Source organism: Drosophila miranda, chromosome XL (genome assembly GCF_003369915.1).
Source record: "Drosophila miranda strain MSH22 chromosome XL, D.miranda_PacBio2.1, whole genome shotgun sequence".
Classification (NCBI taxonomy): Eukaryota; Metazoa; Arthropoda; class Insecta; order Diptera; family Drosophilidae; genus Drosophila; species Drosophila miranda.
The window spans coordinates 19,885,358-19,904,808 of record NC_046673.1 but is presented as its reverse complement, the minus strand read 5'-3'; the positions used below and the strand labels follow the sequence as shown (position 1 = coordinate 19,904,808).

Genomic DNA, 19,451 nt, shown 5'->3' with positions numbered 1-19,451 from the left:
CCGACCCGACCCGACCCGACCGGATCCGACCCCGAACGAGCGCAGCATCTCCGGAAAAAGTGGAATAGAAATGAATAGGAGAACGGCTCGGTTCAGTTACGCGCAAGATTTCAACACAAATCGTAGCCCATTTAACGGCGGCAGACGCGGCGTGCGCAGTGCACGGGCAGATTGCACGTAAGGAATCCAGAACGGACCCAAAAGTATCGAGATTCGGCACAGGGAAAAGCCAGAAAACTGAAGTCAAAAACTGCTTTTCGATGCCCCGGGTCCATGACCGGAATAGTTTAAAATGTTTTTTTAAATAAATATGGATACAAATTTCGGATCTGATGGTAGTTTACAGATTTTACTAGGTTTGCCGGAGCCGTCGCCGTTGCCGTGGCTGTCGCTGTCGCCGTCGCCGTGGCCCTAGTAGAGTCGGTCGTTGCCAAAATTTCTCAACATTTTTTTTCTGTGCTGCTCGCCGCGTGCGCGTATCACTGTGTGTGTGCGTGTGTGTGTTCGTTTGTGTGCGTATGCTTATGTGTGTTGGAGTGTGCGTCTCCGTGCGTGTCTGTGCGAGTGTGTTGGCCCTTCTTTCACATATTTCCTTCTTTTTTTTTGTATTTTTTTTTCAAAAAGCTAAAGCAGAAAAATGTAAAAACACAGCCCCGCCTTCAAGACGGTCTCAGAAGCGCAGAAAAAAAAAATACCCAATGAAATAAATATTAAATTTTAGCTTAAGCTTTCGCCCTTAAAACGAAACGAAACGCACAAAAAACAAGCCAAATCATATCGAAATAAGTAATTGTTTAAGTAATCACAAGGAATTGGAGAGAACAACGTAAGGAAAATCCATGTCCATACTATATTTAATCATTCCTATTCATTCATAAAAAATACTACATTCAGATGTTGGATGACTTCATAGATACTCGGCTTAAATTCATTTAGTATGTATTAGAATACCATGAAAATTGTTTATTTTTTGTGCTGAATTCCATCATAAATAGTTCTCGCCACCATCCAAAATCCATTCGTTTGCAGTACGAGAATTTGTAGGGTTTTCTATTGAAGGTGGTCCCATTTTGGGCTCTATTTTGGGCTCTGTTTTGAAGTTGGCTGAAGTCATATTTTGTAAAGTGGTTTGGGATTTTATTGATTTGGTTTTGAAGTTTTTACAAATTTTTGTAGATTGTTGCTTGGGGTATCCTTGGGGTTCTATTGATTTTGCTTGAAGTTTAGCTCGAAATGGCTTAAAGGTTTATTGGGTTTCCATTGATACGTTTTGATGTTTCAATTCAGTTTTGAAAGGTATAAGCTTTTATTTAATCTATTTCACTGTCTCTCAATAGTTTCCTTGACACTATTTCCCCCCTTTTGTAGTTGCTGCTGCCACAAATAAAAAAAACAACCAAAATAAATGAAGGCAAACCAATACACATACACACACGCACACACATGGGTATATGTATATATAGACATAAATCCATGTAAAGCTGTTGCCTGGCCTCTAAAATGGCTGCCGTTGCCTCGCTGCCGGTCCTTCTGCTGTTTCGGCTGCTTCTGCTGCTGGTAGCAGCTCTGCCAGCGCCGGCGCTAGCGTTGGCAGCGTGGTAAGCAGCGCGCAAGAAGTTGAGGTTATGTCTGCGCCGCAAAGTGTGCTCCAAGGGGCCTGAGATGGGGGATGCTGATGCTGCTGGTGCTGGTGCTGCCCTTGGCACTGCTCTGCTTCTGCTTCTGCTCTGCTTTGTTATCGCCCACTTTCTATGGGCGTGCCGACTGCAGCATCCCTTTCGCAGCTTCGTCCCCTGCTTCCGTTTTCTGCTGCTGTAGATGACCTAGCCCTATTTTTGGACACTGCAGAGTCTCCTATGCTGCCTCGGGTATGATGTGGCTGCGCAGCTGGTGGCACATTTTGCAGCTACCACTTTCTCTGCCGCTCTTGCTGCCTCAGACTCAGCTGTTCAGCTGCGGTTCAAGCTCAGCTTCAATTTCAAAGAAGAGAGCACTGGAGATAAAGCAGAGCCGGGAAAAATAACTAGAAGAAGAGCCACCGCAGAAGAGCAGAAAAAGAAACCGAAAGAAAAAACAAAGAATAAGTTGACAGACAAAAAGCTAAAAGTGAATGGCAAGGAAAAAGAAGAAACGGAATGCGAATGGCAATAAAAAAGACGAAGGAGAAGCACACAACGAATGGCAGCGAAGACAGCTCGAATAACAAAAAGGACGAAACAAAAGAAGCAGCAGATGAGAAAGAACGAGCGGGAACGCTGTGAGCCGCAGCAAGGGCCGCTGCTCTACATTTAGACCCGACACTTAGTCAGTATGTTTCTATCTCGCTCCCCTCCGCCAGAGCGCGCACACTGCACGAGGAAAGTGTGTAAGCGAGAAAGAGAATGAGCGTGGTAGGGGGTTCTTATTGATGATAATGATCTTATCTAAGCCAGATTTGTAATTTTCTATGATTCTCGCATTTCCCGGTTTTCTTGTATCTCCACAATTGTGGATGCCACTGCCTTTCATTCTTTCAGAAAGGGGCTGGGCGAAACTTTAAGTACACTTGTAACAGTGTGATATCAAAGGAGTATGGACTCAAAATTTGGTTGCTCTAGCTCGTATATGCTCTGAGATCTAGGCGCTCATTGGGACGGTCAGACGACTATTGATGGTGATCAACAATATATATATGTACTTTATACGATCGGAGACTGTTCTTTCAGGGTGTTAAACACACATACACTTTCACCAAGTAAAGCCTCTATGTAAATCTTTTCAACCAACTCACCGATTTTTATGAAATCATTTTTATTTTACAGATTGATTTATTGTTAATGACACAGTACTTTGGCAACGGTAAAGCTATCGACTCCTCAGTTGATCTAAGATTAAGCTTACACTCACTCTCGAAAATTTCATGCATTTTTGACTTCTCCACTTTTTTTGTTTCAATGAATCAGTTCCTAACAAAAGTACATACTACTTTTTCTGATGTCATATTCATATAATTATAAACCAATCAATTTTTCAACAATCATTTAGTAATTTGACCAAACGAAGGATATGCAGTAAAGTTATAAAAACGATTTCATCAACATAAACTAAATTTTTTCCAATATGTTATTTTATTTTCTATAAACTAATAACAAAAGAATATTAATTCCGAATTTTTTTTCAAATTATAAGTACCCCTTGACTTTTATTACACCTTTGACCCTATTGTGCATCGAATCGTATAAAGCCTTCAGATATTCATCCGTTATATCCTCAAAATATACTTTTTCTATAATTTTCCCTAGCTAAATTATAGTTTTTGTCTTCCGTTGTCTTATTTTGGCAGGCCTAGACATTCTCTAGCGGATTGAGGTTGGGGCAATATAAAGACTTAATGTCCAATTCCGTACTCAAAATGTTAGTCTATCGTTGAAAAATAGTCGAAAGTAGTTGCATGCATTTTTAAAATAGCAAAACGCCAGAGAATTCCTTACAGAGCACGCTAGATGGCAAGGTGCAGAGTCGTCCTGAAAAAGGGATCTTCTTCTCTTTCAGTAACTGATTCTTTTCATATTTCATCGTTATTAGTGATCTAGTTTTATATTTACATATACGTATCACTCATCCCCCTTCATCAACTATGCAGAAGTGGCTTTTTGTTAGGTTTCCTTACATATCTATGAATATTTGTTAATAAAGAAACACCATTGAAATGGAAATAGCCCCACAGACCAGTCATCGAAATAAGAAGCACACTCCTGATAGCGGACACTGGACAACTGCCTTTGCTTCTTAGAAGGGCTTCTAATTCTAAAGAATTGTTGTAGTTGTAAATTGCACTTATTTCGACTCATACATCTGCTGAATCAATTTGTGTCCATATTAATTTTCCCAACCCTTTGTACTTTTCAGAACAGCAGAAGCCAAATATTACTGTAAGGAAATCCATAATTATTCCAAGGAGATACAGGTTCAAATATAATACTGTATACACGCGGAGGTTCCCATACGGTGATAGCACATATTGTGTGAGGGAAAAATGCTCTCCAGTGCGTCTACTCCATCAACATCAGCTCCTGCATACCGGAGAAAGCAACAGCAACAGCAGTATCCGAGTGACCATTGATGCCAAGCGCCTGAGTTGGGGAACAAGTGGAAGCAAGTCGTTAGCCCCCGGCTGTGGAAAGGGAGTTCCTGAGCAGCGAGGAAGCGAAATCCGTTGCCTTGGCGCCTCCGCGCTGCGCGATGCAAGGGAACAGCAGCCGATCCACGTTAAGCGCACAATCCTCGGGCACACCGTCGGCCTCCACGATATCCTCGTCGCAGGGAAAGGTGAGTGTGTTAAATTGATAGAGGGATAGCGCCAAGACTCAACCCATCAAGTCAATCTTCAATTAGGGTTGCGTCTGCGAGGACTGGGAGGGTTCAAATATGGTCCCCTTTATCCTGGTCTGGCGTCCCATCATTAGCGAGAGTCTCCAGTTACGACACCCTTTGGGCCACTCTTTCCTTTTCGTTTCTGTCTCTGACACTGACTCTGGTTGCAGTCTGCGGAAAAGGAAACCTATAAAAGCAGCAATAAATTCAATCAAATTAACATGACAACGAGTATATACACTATTCAAGACGCTGAAAATGATTCTTCTACCAAATCACATTCTTCTACTTCCACACTTCAGCAGCAACCAATAGGATTACTCTTTCGAGTCACTGTTTTGCGTGTGCGTACTCGTATTCCCATCAGACAATATTGATATTCGTATCAGAAAGAAAGTAATTGGCCCCAAGTGATTCATTCGTCCACAAAATTGAAAAATGCACTGCAAATTCCACTTACGATGTCTCTGATTATCTACCAATTAGTTTTTATTGTGAAGTGAAAGCGGTAGAGCGGTCCCCTCTCTATTTATTACAAGAACAGCCAGAATCGTGCTTAATATCAATGAAACACTTAAATTCATAAATACATATCTGAAATATATACAAATCTCGTGGAACGGTGCTTGGGGTTCTACTCTTCCTAAGCGGCTGGAAGATGAACTTTTTGTCTATACTATTTTTCGTATTTTTGTGTGAAAAATACCCAAATATCCCATACGAAATGTAAGCTTGTAAGCCTTGATTTGTAACCAAATATTGAATATTTCGCTTATGAACTTTTTGTCCATACTATTTTTCGTATTTTTGTGTGAAAAATACCCAAATATCCCATACGAAATGTAAGCTTGTAAGCCTTGATTTGTAACCAAATATTGAATATTTTGCTTATCCGAAAGTGCTGATTGGGGCTGTGCCCTCTAATTCGAACACGAGACTAATGCTCAAATGATTCAAAGAGCAACTATCCAAAATTGGGACACCACCAGAAGCATTGAACCATTTAAACCTGTTTCAGAAGTCCACTCGCTTATTCAATGCATACAATCAAACAATACTGCGGCAAATGGTACATACATATATGAATATGGATATGTATAAAGCATATATTTGCCTCTCCCAGCCTCTTCTTCATTTCGCTTTGTTTTTCTTTGTCTCTCAAAAAGATCTCAATTTGATCTGTGCAAAAGATTCCAGTGCATCGGCGTCCCATTGGGGGAAATCGCTTTCAATCCGAGTGAAATTTTATTTGACAGCTTCCCTCCGCCTCCGCCTCCTCCTCCTCCTCCGCCTCCTGCTGGATGCCTGCCAGTGTGGCAGCTGGGAGTCGTACCAGACCAGTACCCATGGGGGGGCTGCTGCAGCACATTTCCGCTTTCAATTTGCTTGGGTGTGTGCGTATGCGGATGCGAATGATGGAGGGGGCGGACAGGACAAGACAGGAAGATGGGCAGACGGGCAGTGAAGGCGAGGGGAGGAGAAGATGAAAAGGAACATAAATGTAAGTGAGGAACTGCATCCGCTGCTTGTCAATCGTGGGAGTGCGAGTGGGAGGATGGGGAGTGGGAGACCGCCTCGGCTGGATGAATGCAGCGCAGCCTTGTCACTGATGGGACAACACCCACAACCCAACCCCCCCCAACAACACACGCTCCCATATATGTATGTAGCTCTCATCACCTCCTCTCCATCCTTTTGGCCCCGAACGCTCCCTCTGTCCTTACTCCTGTCTCCGTCGCTTTCTTTTACATATTTGTATTGCCCATCCGCCGCCGTTGTGTCTTTTATCGTTTTTAATTAAACATTGCCGTTTTGGGCTATTACACAAACACACAAACACAAAACACACATACATATGTATGTTGCTCCTACACTTCGTCCTTTTTGGATCTGATGGGAGTTTTTTTTCTCCTTTTGTTTGCTTTGCTTTACTTTTGATACCCTGTGGAAGCTTCATCTTTCAATCAAGCAATCAAATAGATGGGAGTGAGTGAATTATTGCCTTAAATCCTATTGAAGACCTTATGGACCAAGGTCAGGGCGGTGCAAAAGTACAGGATCAGCAGAATTCATGGGTTTTTCTTTTGGGGTAAACAAAACAAGAAGAAGGAGTGCGAGATAACGGGAATTTCTTAGTTTAAAAGACTGGAAATGTTTTAAAAAAGATTTTAAAATAAATTAAAGGGTGTCTTCTTTTCGTTTCGTTTGGCTGATTGCTGCCTGCAATGGAAATTGCCCTGACACATTTTGAAGTTGTTACTTTTCCCTTGAATGGAGGAGGTTCCTTTCATACTGGCACCATATGTGTGTGTGTGTGTTTGTATAAGAAAGAAAAATGAACAGGATGGGTGTTCGTGTGTGTGTGTGTGTGTGTGTGTGAGGCAGTCGTAAAAAATGATGGGTAAAAATCTACGTTTGTCATAATTGTCATCGTCCATCAAACAAACATATTCGCTGAACCCAGAGACGCACGCACACACACACACACACACACAGTACCGCCCATTACATGCCCCTGTACTCCCTTTCGACCCCACCCCCGCGTCGTTCGCCACCCTCCATTTTCATGTAAAGTTGCAATTTCAGTTGTGCCCCAAAAACTAGGCAACGCTTTTTCTGCGTTCGACTTTAATCAGCTTCTTGCAGTTTTTTTTTTGTGGAGAGCAGCAGGAGGAGTGGGAGTGTGAGATGGAAAAGTCCAGAGATGGTGGACGGATGCTCAGTGGTGACTGGTGAATGGTGCGTTTGTGAAGCATTATTCATGAAATGAGCTGTATAACAGTGGATTGTTTTCACTGGCTTCTTCTGCCTCTTCTGACGCTGACCCTCTGGAAAAGTTTCTGCTACAGAATGTTCCCCACTTAGTTTTTCTTTTGCTCACATCTCCTGCGCGTTCCCTCTCTCCCATTTCCTCTGTCCCTCTGCTGTTTCTGGTGCCGCTCCCCCATAAATGTTTAGTGCACTTCGATGAATTTTCCTTCAACATATGTTTCATTTTCCAGAAGTTTTCTTTCGATTTTTCAAAGTCTGTGGTGTTGTTCTTTTGCTCTCCTCTCTGTGAATGTTTTCCCTTTTACTTAAATAGATATTTTTTCATCTTTAAAGTTTACCTATTGTTGGATTATTATTTTCTTCTAGTTCGACATCCTCTTATGTCATAGTTTCCCTCGCCTTCCCTGGCCTTGAAAAGGTGCTTGATGTTGAACAACAGAAGGGAGCATCTTCGATCCCATGGAAATTCCATTAAATATAAAGACAGAATGCTGGTTCTACGGGGAATCTGCGAATACCGAATAGTATACCCGTGGCTTATCGAAATAATGCGAGATTAGTGCAGCGAACGAATGTCATTCGCATCATTCGACGAATGTACTATCAGTAGAACGAAGGAGAAAGTTTCACATACACGGATACGGGCATGGGAAATTGTTTTCCATCTTCAGCTAATGTTTCATCATTTTATTGATGAACTCTTAACAATATCTCCTATCCTATCCCTAACAATGCATATGTATGTCCCAGCTCTTTTTTTTAATGTTGATATATATTTTACATATTTTACTTTATTTTTATTATTATTTGTTTCGTTCCCTTCTTTTTTCTTCTGTCAATTTTTAAGTTTCTTCCATCAGGTTGAGGCTTGCTCTTCCTTCGTTGCTTATTTTCTTCTGAACTTTCTTTCTTCATCTATTTCTTATTTTGTAGTTTGAAAATAATTGCACAATTCCAGAAAATTTCTTTGGCCTTGGAGAAAATTGATATGTGAAAGTGGTATAAATAATGTTCTGCATTACGCATACGCCGCATGTGCCGCCTGCCAATTGTCTCCTTCCGTGTCCCCTTTGTCTCTGGATGTGTGGCTGTCCGGGATGTACGTCTCATCATGCCCCACTACCATTCTACAATGTCCTGCCTCCTGCCATCATTGACTTTCCATCATCTGACTCGAAGAGCGGGAGGCGGTGTCTGTCAAAGAAAGTTGTTTTTTGTATGTATGTCCATGAACTACCAAGCAATGTTCCTATAACTTTTATATGGTACTATGATACTATGGTCATGGTCAATGTGAAGGCGTTCTATGTGTTGGTGTGATTACTGTTGGTGAAGATGTCGTAGATGATGGTGTATTAGTTTTTGCCTTTATTGGTGTTTTTGATGTTTTAGTTACTTCTGTGGTATCTGCAGGTGTTTCTGGTGTTGTTATTGGTGCAGCAATAGTCGTTGGAAAATTTTTTTTGGTACTCTTATGGGAATATCTGTAGTTGTTACTGTGTTTGTTGTTGCAGTTATTATTGGTGTAGCTGTAGTTGTTGATGTGTTTACTGGTGCAGTTATTGGTATAGCTGTATTTGTTACAATGTTTGTTGGTGTAGTTATTGCTGTTGTTGGTGTAGTGTTTGTTGATATGGTTAGTAGTATAGCTGTAGTTGTTGCAGTGTTTGTTGTTGTACTTAGTGGGGTTTTTTTAGCTGACGATTTGGTTAGTGTTGAATTGTGTTTGTTGTTGCAGTTATTGTTGGTGTAGCTGCAGTTGTTGATGTGTTTACTGGTGCAGTTATTGGTATAGCTGTATTTGTTACAATGTTTGTTGGTGTAGTTATTGCTGTTGTTGGTGTAGTGTTTGTTGATATGGTTAGTAGTATAGCTGTAGTTGTTGCAGTGTTTGTTGTTGTACTTAGTGGGGTTTTTTTAGCTGACGATTTGGTTAGTGTTGAATTGTGTTTGTTGTTGCAGTTATTGTTGGTGTAGCTGCAGTTGTTGATGTGTTTACTGGTGCAGTTATTGGTATAGCTGTAGTTGTTACAATGTTTGTTGGTGTAGTTATTGCTGCTGTTGGTGTAGTGTTTGTTGATATGGTTAGTAGTATAGCTGTAGTTGTTGCAGTGTTTGTTGTTGTACTTAGTGGTGTTTGTTAGCTGACGATTTGGTTAGTGTTGAATTACGGGGTGAATAAAAGAATGAAAATTTGTCTGCAGATCTGTAGATTCCTTACTTCCCATGGAACAATATACCCAATATTAATGCATTGTGACATTTTAACCCTTGCCCAATGGAATTCGATGGGACCTAATTACGATGTAAATATTAAAATGTGATTAAAAGAATGGGCCTGAGATGGAACTCAGACAGACATCGAATGATGCTACGGGGCACAATCCTAATCGTAATTCCCAAGTGCATAGGGTGCCAAAAACGGTCTGAACGCAAAGAAAACAACGCACATGCGTGTGCGTTTGTGTGTGTGTCTGTGAATGCGCATGTGCTAGACCATTCTATAAAGAAGATACTTCCCACCCCGACCTAATCGTACATCGTACTGTCTATCCCAATCCCAATACCAGTTTTAGACCCAATGCCAATTTCAACCATCCAAAGACATTACATGCGTGGCCCTTGGCTCGATTGCTTGATTTCTGTTGCGGCTCACAAATGTTCAGCTTCATCTTCGGAACAAAAGTAGCAACAAGGGCGACAATTGTGCGTATCATTTGTGTAACTTTGTTGCATAACCCCCCGTGGCCCGTTGCCCGTGCCACCACCCATCGAACCCCACTGCCCCCCCCTCCCACCACTCGAGGCCCATCCAAACCTCAACATCATTCATCCCTTTTGCCTCTCAGTGCCTTATTAGCCAGTGCCTCTGTCTGTGTGTCTATCTATGTTCGTCTCTCTGTCTCATTCTCGTTCTCTTTCTCTCCTTCTCCCTCTCTCTCTCTCTGTCTGGGTTTTTTTGTGTGTGTGTGTGTGTGTGTGCATGTGTGTGCTTCATTAAAAACAATATCCAAAGATTTGTTTCGCCATTTATATGTCAAAAATGACAAGTCAAGTGTTTTGTTCTTGTTTTCTCGCTTTTCGCATTTCTCTTTCCTCATTCCTCTTTTGCTGTTTTCTCTTTTTTCCTTCGCTCTCTATCTATCTCTCTTTCACTCTCTCTCCCACGCTGTGTCTCACGTTTTGTGTGAGCTTTGTTCTCGCGCTTTGCCTTCCCATCCTTTTGTCCATGTCTTCTTCCCCATTCCTTTTCTTTTCTTTTCTATTTGCTCGTTTCTGGTTTTGTTCCTGGCTTTGTCATTAGCAGTCAAGCGAGAGGGAAAATAACTTATTCCGGCTCGAATAGCATATGCTCTTTGCTTTCAAAACGAGTGTTGGTCAGCCTCCAGTGTTGGTCAGCGGTGGAAGATCGGAAAATAAGGAATGTCTTAACGGAGTATTATTTATAGTCCGACTGTAATGCTCTTTGCTTTAAGAAACTGTTCTGGTCAGAAATCAGTGTTGGGTAACGATGGAAGGAAAAAAATTATGGAGTGTCTTTATGGAGTATCATTTACAGTTGAGCGAGAGAAAACAAAAACATTTTGAAAATGAGTTTTGGGCAGTGAAGAGCCAGAAACCAGTGTTGGTTAGTGGAGAGCCTGCACACAGTGTTGGTTAGGCTTGACCACTTGTTATGTAATGCCACCCAACGTCTTTCCAGTGAATTTCATTAATTTCTTTGTGTGACCCCCAAAAATGTGTGCTACGGAAATGGGTTGTGATCAGGAAAGAGTGGTTTTCAGTGCCTCCAAAAACACCACACCTGCGAGAGCTTTTCGGACAAATACACACTTATATCTGCGGCTAATATATAGTATAATTGTCTGTGTGTATATATATTTCCAGGATTTTTTCAGTTTTCAGGGCATTTCAAAAGAAAGCAAAAAAAAAACAGAAAAATTACTGAAAAGAAAAAACACAGCATTGAAAGATGGCCAAAGAAAGCATAAAGGCCCGACAAACAGAAAACTTGTCCCTTGGTCTAGGTCATAGTGTGTGTGTGTGTGTGTGTGTGTATCTATGTGTTGGCATGTGTCCTAGAGTCTTGGCCATATGTGTCGTATGTGTGAAATGAGCTTCAAGTACAGCAACAAGAACCACTGACAAGGACGCTCATATGAAAACAAACGCATAATTTAAGCGTAATTGCTGTCATTTTTCATTCGAGTGTGGCAAAAGAGTATGTGGCAAGAGGAGGAGGTGGTGGTACGGGGAATGGGGGTGTTCAAGGGGGGCCACTGCCACTGATGTTGCTGTTGCTTTTGCTTTTGCTCTGTTTCAAGTGCCCCAGTTTGTCTATGTCGCCATAGTGGCCCTCCGTCAATCCCTTAGACAGTTCATTCTTTCTCTCTCTCTCTCTCCCACTCTCTTCTTTCTCTTCCTCTATATGCCTCTCACTCTCATCTGTTCTCTTGCTTCTTCTTTTTCCTTCATTCCCTATCTGTTTATGTGAATGTGAGAGCGCCTGCATCCGGCGTTGAAGCGCTGATAATTATGCAGCTTAGGTTAGGATTTTATTCTTTCTTTCGCTTTCCTTTGTTTTAGTACCCTATACCCTGCACCATGTACCCTGTACAGAGGTCAGTCTCTTCTGTCCCGAAACCTATAAGTTGTTAAATATATTCCAGAACTGCAGGTCTGGCAATCGAGTGTGCGCTCACAGCAGGGATGTGATAAGGGATCAGTGATGGATAGATTTTCAGAAATGGAGCGTAAAAATAGTACTATCCATTTTCTTGATAAATGTATGTATATCATTCATTCCTGTTGGCTTATACCGATAGTTGACATATCTACAAGAATACGCACTAAACCGCGTGCTTGAATTTATCGCAATAATTGGGTTCTTCAAAGAACTATACCTATTTGACGTGACTGTATTTTGGTGCGAGTCGCGATGCCTCGAGCCCAATATCGATGATTCACCAGCACTCAAAAACATGATACATGACACCTGAAACATGATGCATAATACATTATGCTTGCTGATGACTCTCACACCTTGTACGTCTCTCTCTCTCTCTCTGATGATTTTCCATGTCCACTAAGTGTCTCTGTCTCTTTCCCCGAATTGCTCGCTCCTAGTGAGGAAGCCGTGTTCGTTGAAATTTGATCCAAATCAGATGCCGCTTTATAGGAGAAATCGGATTCCAGGGTATATAAAGACTCGGCCCCGCATTGGCAGCATGGCCTTCTGGCGGGGCCAGCGGCAGTTCATCAATTGGCCCGACTTTCTGCCACGTTAATCCCCAACGAGTGAAAAAAAGCAGGTGGAAAATGGGAAAAGCCGAACGAGAATGAGGCGTGAAACATGAGTAGCAGGAGCCCCCCTTTTTTGGAAAATGTGCTCCTTCTCCCCGTTTCCACCGAGCACTGTCTTCCTGTTCATTTGTATGCTGGCGCTCTTTTGGCCAGGTGCTACGGGGTTCAGGTGCAGGTGGAGGTGGAGGTCCAGGACCAGATCTGGCTTTGCTTTGTGTGTCCTTTTTGGCCGCTTGCCAGCTCGACTCGAGTTCACTTCCAGTTGAGTGTTTTCCCCCACTCGTTTTCGCCGTCCCATTGTTGCACTCTCTGCCACTTGCAACAATTGTTGTCCAGCCACGCCCCAGCCCCCCAGTCTGCCGCACACACACACTCCTCCCCTGTCGTCCATTCAGTTTTGTGACCCCCCGCACAATGGGGCATAATTTTTGATTTCCGTTTGTTTTTTATTCACTTTGTTTTGCAATTAGGAAACACTTTCGTTTTTTAGTCCTTTGCGGGGGGATGCGGCATGTTAAAATTGCTCACGGAAGGAAGGACTGGACGGGATCTCCGAACCCACGAAATATGTATTTAAATATATTCCTGAGAACGAGTTTATTTGATTGGAAGACTCACTTCCAATGCACAAAATACTCGACTTACAACAAACAATCGAATGGAGCTGTAGTAGGAATCGTTCCCTCAAAAAGCTAGCCTTGCTTTCATATTTCTTAACGAGTACTCCCCCTGCTCATAGATTATAATATCGCATGTGGACTTATAATCATATAACTTTAGTTCTTAAAAAGTTATCCGACCATAGTCCAAAGGATCTTCATTTTCCAGTAGCTTCAGCTTCATTCAGCACGAAATTTGTCTTGCAATCTCCTCCATAGAGCACAATATTTCCTAGAAGTCCAGTAGTTCCATCAGTAGAGGGAAAGAAATACCTTTCGATTCAAAAAACTTTATAAATCGTCATAACCATCTATCTGTCTGTCTGTTACTATGAAACTAGTCTGTTAGACGTTGAATTCACATTCGGGGACGATAGTTTTTCCACTGCACTGTTCGTGCTAAGGGAAATTCTGAAGCAAGAGCACTAATGGAACAAGGGCTTATCAACGGATTTATGAATTAGAAAAAGTTTCGAATGCCTCAGAGCCCAACGCTAACCATCCACTCGTCGAGCGGTCACTGTACCTCTGCTCTGGCCTCTGTCTCTTACTTGTTGGACTTCAGCCTGTGTGTGTGTGTGTGTGTCTGTGTTTCTGGGACTGGTTTAAATGATTTCTGACATGTTTTTTGGCAATTTTCGGTTTGCATTTTGTGGTTTTTTCTGGCTTCCTCTTTGTGTCGCTTTCCTTTTTGGGAGCTTTCCTGTGGTGTGTGTGGCTCATCACTTTGCATCTGATTGAAATTGTTTCGGATGCAACTGTCTGCCGCATTCCCTGCCCAGCCCTGCCACATGGCGAATTGAATCATTCAGATACTGAATGCTCCGTGGTGCTCAAAAATGCAATGTTTTCCCAATTTTCACTCAATGCCGCGACCAATAGTCGATACTGTGATACTGTTCTCAGGGCACAACCTCTATTGGCGGTCCTGAGGTCCTGCGGGAAGAACTAAAAACTGAATTCAAGTCTTAAGTTGTCAGACGGAGACGGTATGAACAAAAAAGTGGAACTAATTGTTTAGATTCCGAGAATTTGAGCGATTTTATCGCCGTGATAAATCGAGGAGATCGCAAAATTCTTGGAAGCGGACATTTATTTGACCATGAACTGGGTTGAATTCATGCTTTTCAAAATGTAATCAAGTCTGTTTTTCAGAGAAACTTATTTATTAATAAAAATAGAAATGCTTGAGTCCTTGAGTCTGTCGACTGAGTACTTGTAAAGTATCACAGCAGTGCGCTGTATTCCATCCTCTAAGAGAAGTGGATTCCCTAGAATTATCACAATCAAAGACTGTAAGGACATGGGGCGCTCGCTAGTTTCTCACTGATGAAAAGGGATGCGAATTGTTTAAATACATTTCAGGAGACTTTGGTTCCGCTTTCAGCAGAGTCAGACGAGTAATTTTTGACAAAGGAAATATACAGGAGCTTAATCGACTATACGAGTATATCCTTTGAAATACCAATCCAATAGGGTTTCCCATAGCTTAGAACCTTACTTATTCATGTGCACACGAGTCAATGTATGCGTAAACAGGAGCTCTGTTGCAGGAGACGATGGTAAATACATTAAAATACAATATATAATATTAAATGGAATATAATTTATGCATTGAGGTTGCTAAAAGTTTAAAGTATCTGAGATTAATGTACAATAAATGCATCCGCTGTGTAATCGCCCCACCCATTGAAACCATTAATTTTATTATGAGAACTTTTAGCACATTAAATCTGGCTTTAACACACTGCAGTACAGTGCAAAGCGGTGTTCACTGTCAACAGGGTTCACAGGGGACAGTATCGACTGTTGCTCTCTTTTCTCTGCTGTGCTCTCAATCGCACAATCACACCCTGCCGTACTACGAGTGGAATCCGCCTTCATCTCCCCCTAGTAGATGAAGCTCGAACTGCTGAAGATCCTGGCGGCTGATCCGGCCAGCGCTGGGCAGGCGCCATCCGCGGCCCATGTTCTCGCAAAGGCTTAGGGACAGCAGGCAGATGTTCAGGTCTTTCCACCCGTTCCAGTCAATGCTACGGATCTGCACAAAGACCCCGTAGGGCCATAGGGCATCCGAATCGCGGACGTGTCTTGTTGACTCCGATGATGCGGATGACGAAAACCAGCAAGAACCCTTATAGCGGGTGTGCGTTTTTGGACTTAGATTTCGAAAATATGTTATTCGAATATCTTAAAAAAAGAAGCTGAAAAAATTTACAGGAAGCCCCCTATAATGGATGTGGATATGCGAATAGGATTAAATATATACGAATGCGTGGGCGTATGTCTCTCTGGGGGATTTGTGGCCTTTGCGTGGGTTGTTGCTTGTTTGCTCGAACAAAAGGCAGACAAAATGTTGGCTGTGTTTGCTTGTTGCTTTTGCCGCACCTTTTTGGTGGTTTTTGGAGGAGTACTGTACTCCTCGTCCTTCCCCCCTGGTGTAGGAGTGCGAGTACACGCCCAATCCCATCCCATCCCAGCCAGCTCCCCAGTTGCTGTCAAACCTCGCTCGGTGCCAATTAACTCTCCTTAGCCATAATCGAAGGTGTTATCAATCCAATTTGGCTCTAGCCTTGTTTGCCATGGATCCGCTCCTCACTCCATTGAGTCTCCATTGAAATGGAGGGGGAAATGCAGGGCCGCGGTGCAGTGAAGGACGAGGATGGGGGGCCCACAGCCAGAACAATTTTTGGATTTTTCTTTTCTTTTGATGCACTTACGTGGGGAGAGCTCAGATCTGGAATTAAAACTATGTATTATGAGACTGGTTGCTATGAGACTATGATATGTGGCATCCATGAAACTATTGAAGCTGGCTTTCTATCACACAAAAATGTTGCTTAAGATAAGGATAATTTTACCATGATCGTATGGCACGGTTGCATCATGAAAGTGCTCTGTTCGTTGATAACTCTTATCGTGCTATAAAAAATGGATAGTAATACAATTTGGAGTCCAAAATGTGCAGAAATATGTAGTATCTATTTTGATCTTTTATAAACCTAAGAAAAATGTTCCCGACAGTGCTTAAAAAACGGTTAAGAGACATCGATGCACGATTCAAACAGAAAAGGGGCCCAAGTCTTAACTTAAATCGGCATTTGAGTTCTTCTTTCTTTTTTTTTTAGATCAAGCTTAGGCACAAATTATATGGATTACTACGAATAATAGGAGACCTCTTTTCAAAATCAAAATCCGTTTTATTGTGCATTTTATTGACCTTAAATTATTAATCATAATTATGATGGACTGGTATTATTAATATATGTATTATATTTACAAGAAATGATTAAAAGTGGACTCTAAGTGGATGATTTTTCATTATTATCATTATTCAACATTATTATTAATTCATCATTATTCCATGGCTGTTTTTTCTGTTTCTGTAAAACTGTGCGGGGGTGGCATCACAAAATTTAGTGGCCATAAAGCCAGAGAACAGTGAACAGAGAGCATCGAAACTAGGACGAGTGTGCGGTGGCGGAGGGCAGCGTGGGGGGCATCCCCTTGGGAGCCACCTGGTGCGGAGACAGAGGAGGTGATGGTTTAATGCCACCACCTCGCAATGAGGGGGAGGCTGCCGCATGAGCATAATTTGTTGTAATTAACATAACGAGCCAACCCAAGCAATAACGGCCAAATACTCCCACACACACACGCACGACAGGGGGTGGCATGGGCGGAGATGTGAGTGGGTGGTACGGGGTTTGGTTTGTGTTGTGTGGTGTGGTGCTCTGAGTCCTGCCCTAGTCCTTTATCCTTTTGTGTAATTAATTTGATTTGTATTCCCTAACCAAGAGGGTAACTGTGCTACGACCAAAACCCTGCCACGCAGCAGCAACAATGAAAGCAGAAAATACATACATACATATGTATGTATGTATGTATATGTATAAAGGAAGACTGTCTTATACACTCGTTTCCAAGAAACCAACCAACAACCAAAAACTTATCTTCTCCAAATAAAAAAAAACCTCACTCCTGGTAAAAGAATAAAAAACTTATCCATACGACATACTCGGAGCTTATTTTCTTTGAATTTTTGAAGTTCAGCAAAATACTACCTACATATGTACATATGTATTTCAATCCGTTTGAAGAAATGCGCAAGGGTACAGTAAAGGAACTTCGGCGTTATTCCGTATTATTTTTAGTCGTTCCCTTCATTTCTAGCATAAATAAGTTGTTGCCATTTAAGAAGACATTTGCCAGCGGGGGCGGTGTTGTAAGTGAAGCATTTATGAAAATTACTTTATGCCCCACATTTACCACCCAGAATTTATAAATACATATTTCCCGAGAAAGGGAAAATTACTTGGTAGCTCCAGAATGAAAATGTCATATGTATATCCAACATTCAAGCATTCAAACATTTTTCGTTTCGTTTTTTCGTTGCAGCAACAAGTTGTCGAACTATCAGGCTATGTCATCATACTCGTCGAGAATGTGGAGGGGAAGATTAAACTATATGGCTCACCGCCCGATCGCGATAATCTGGAAGTGGGCGATGAGATACTCGAGGTTAATGGCCTTTCCCTGGAGAACATATCGCGCACGGAGGTCATACGCCACATACACGATGTACGTTTTATTGATCATGCTACGGGTATACTTAGTACTCGTATGGTATGGTGGTTCTGATCCCTTTATTTAACTCCAATTGCAGTGCATCAAATCCTGTACGATCTGTTTGCGGGTGCGCAAGAAGAATGATTCCCGATTGGGTGAGTGTAGATAAGTGCTAAACCAGTGTTGGTTAACTTTTTTAAGGCTTTTAACTGCAATTTGTATTCTCATATCTTCATTTTTACATCATCACAAAACAGTTCCAGCTAATGTGTCTTTCTTGTCGGTCATTAACCTTATCCCTCGCTGATCATGTACAGTGCTGTAAAGCGTTGGGAATATGATACTGAATAAACTTAAACTATTTGATTGATACTGTATTCGTACTGTATTCTCGACCAAGTACTTGTAAAACTGCAATACTGTAATACGATCTATCGACCCAGCTCTACAGTTTTACAGCCATATCAGCTGTTTTCAGGTGTGTTAGGACGGTTTGTGAAACGGTGGGGCCACCACTCAAACAATTTATTTTAGAACCTACTCTGTGAATCCCCTGGACGAGGGTATGATGATATGGAGCATGTGATTGCCATCTTCGATCCCATTAGATATATCGACGAGTACTTTCTGCTGTGGGATGGCTTTATCATGCGATCCGATATTTGGTGGCCTTGGTGGTAACGATCTATAATCGATCTGTATCTAAAGGGTATCAAATTCTCGACTCGCGAAGCTGGCCTTTTTTGTTCTTTTCTACTCGTAGCTGCTGCTGCTGCTGCTGCTTTTTGTTTGCTTCTTTGGTTCTCCTTTTTTGGCATTTTGCTTTTGCAATTGACTTTGTGGTAAGTCCCCCACTATCCCCACTATCGCCACCACTGCTCAGAGCAAAGCTTGCGCTCATTTTCTTCCCTCTCTCGCGTTCGTTCTCTCTACCGTACGTCTCTCTCTCTCTCTCTCTGTATGTGGAGCCCTCCAGCGGGCGATGCTTTTGGGGCCTCTCCGGCTGCTTGCCGTTGGAGCCGCGCGTCAGTTGTGCGGCGACTGTCGACGTTTTCGTAGCGTCAGCGTCGGAGTGTGTGTGTCGACGGTCGTTTCGGTTTCGGTTTCCGTTTTAGCTGTGGGTCGCCCCCCACGTCCCCCCACTTGGCTTTTTCGCTGCTTTCGTTTTGAAGTGCGCGCCGCGTTGCGCACGCGTTGGCGTCTCTGTTTCGTACGTGTTTCGCGCGGTTCTGGGCTCTGCTCGCGTCGGCGTAGTCGTCGTTTTGCCGTTGCGCCATTCCGCAGCATCATTCCAGCGTTTTTTGCGCCGCCCCCCTCCCCCTCTGGCAGATATCAATTTTTTTCGGTGTTACGAATTTCATTCGATTTGTTTGTGTGTGTCAGCAGCAGAAGCAGCAGTGCAGTGGCAGCAGTCAGCAGTCCGCCGTCCGCAGTGCAGAAGCGTCGGCAAAGCAGCGCAGTAGCAGTGAAAATCTCAGTCGCAGTCGCAGTTGCAGCAATAGAAGTTCCAGTTGCAGCGCAGTTGCAGTGCAGTTGCAGCGCAGCAGCAGTAGGAGAACAATCTCCAGCAAAGTGAGTAACCTACCAATGGCTGTAAAACTGCTGGCGGTGGGGGTAGTGATTCCCCAAAAGGTGTTTGTACGAATCTTACAGCGGAGACGGTGACGGGGATGGGGATGGGGATGGGGGTTGGGATGGGGTTACTGAGTTACCGTCACAGCTGCCAGCTGGGGCTCTGGAACTTTGGTGGGTCCGTGGGATGGGTAGGGGGGTTGCTCTGAATCAACATTGTCG

General features: G+C 42.7%; 1 protein-coding gene across 5 annotated transcripts in view; it reads left to right on the top strand.

The window, feature by feature from the left end:
- The first annotated feature begins 639 nt into the window (after positions 1 to 639).
- LOC108159648 (MAGUK p55 subfamily member 7) overlaps positions 640 to 19,451 on the top strand; it is a 69,533-nt gene continuing 50,721 nt past the window's right edge. Inside the window, exons 1-4 of one of the 5 annotated variants that reach the window (XM_017293118.2) lie at positions 640 to 826; positions 3,889 to 4,308; positions 17,487 to 17,669; positions 17,755 to 17,812. In XM_017293118.2, the coding sequence (XP_017148607.1) occupies positions 4,222 to 4,308; positions 17,487 to 17,669; positions 17,755 to 17,812 (328 nt within the window). In that variant the 5' untranslated portion in view covers positions 640 to 826; positions 3,889 to 4,221. Of the gene's footprint in view, positions 827 to 3,888; positions 4,309 to 17,486; positions 17,670 to 17,754; positions 17,813 to 19,451 lie in introns of those variants that run through there. The other 4 variants (XM_033395556.1, XM_017293134.2, XM_033395592.1 and 1 more) reach the window with 4 other exon arrangements.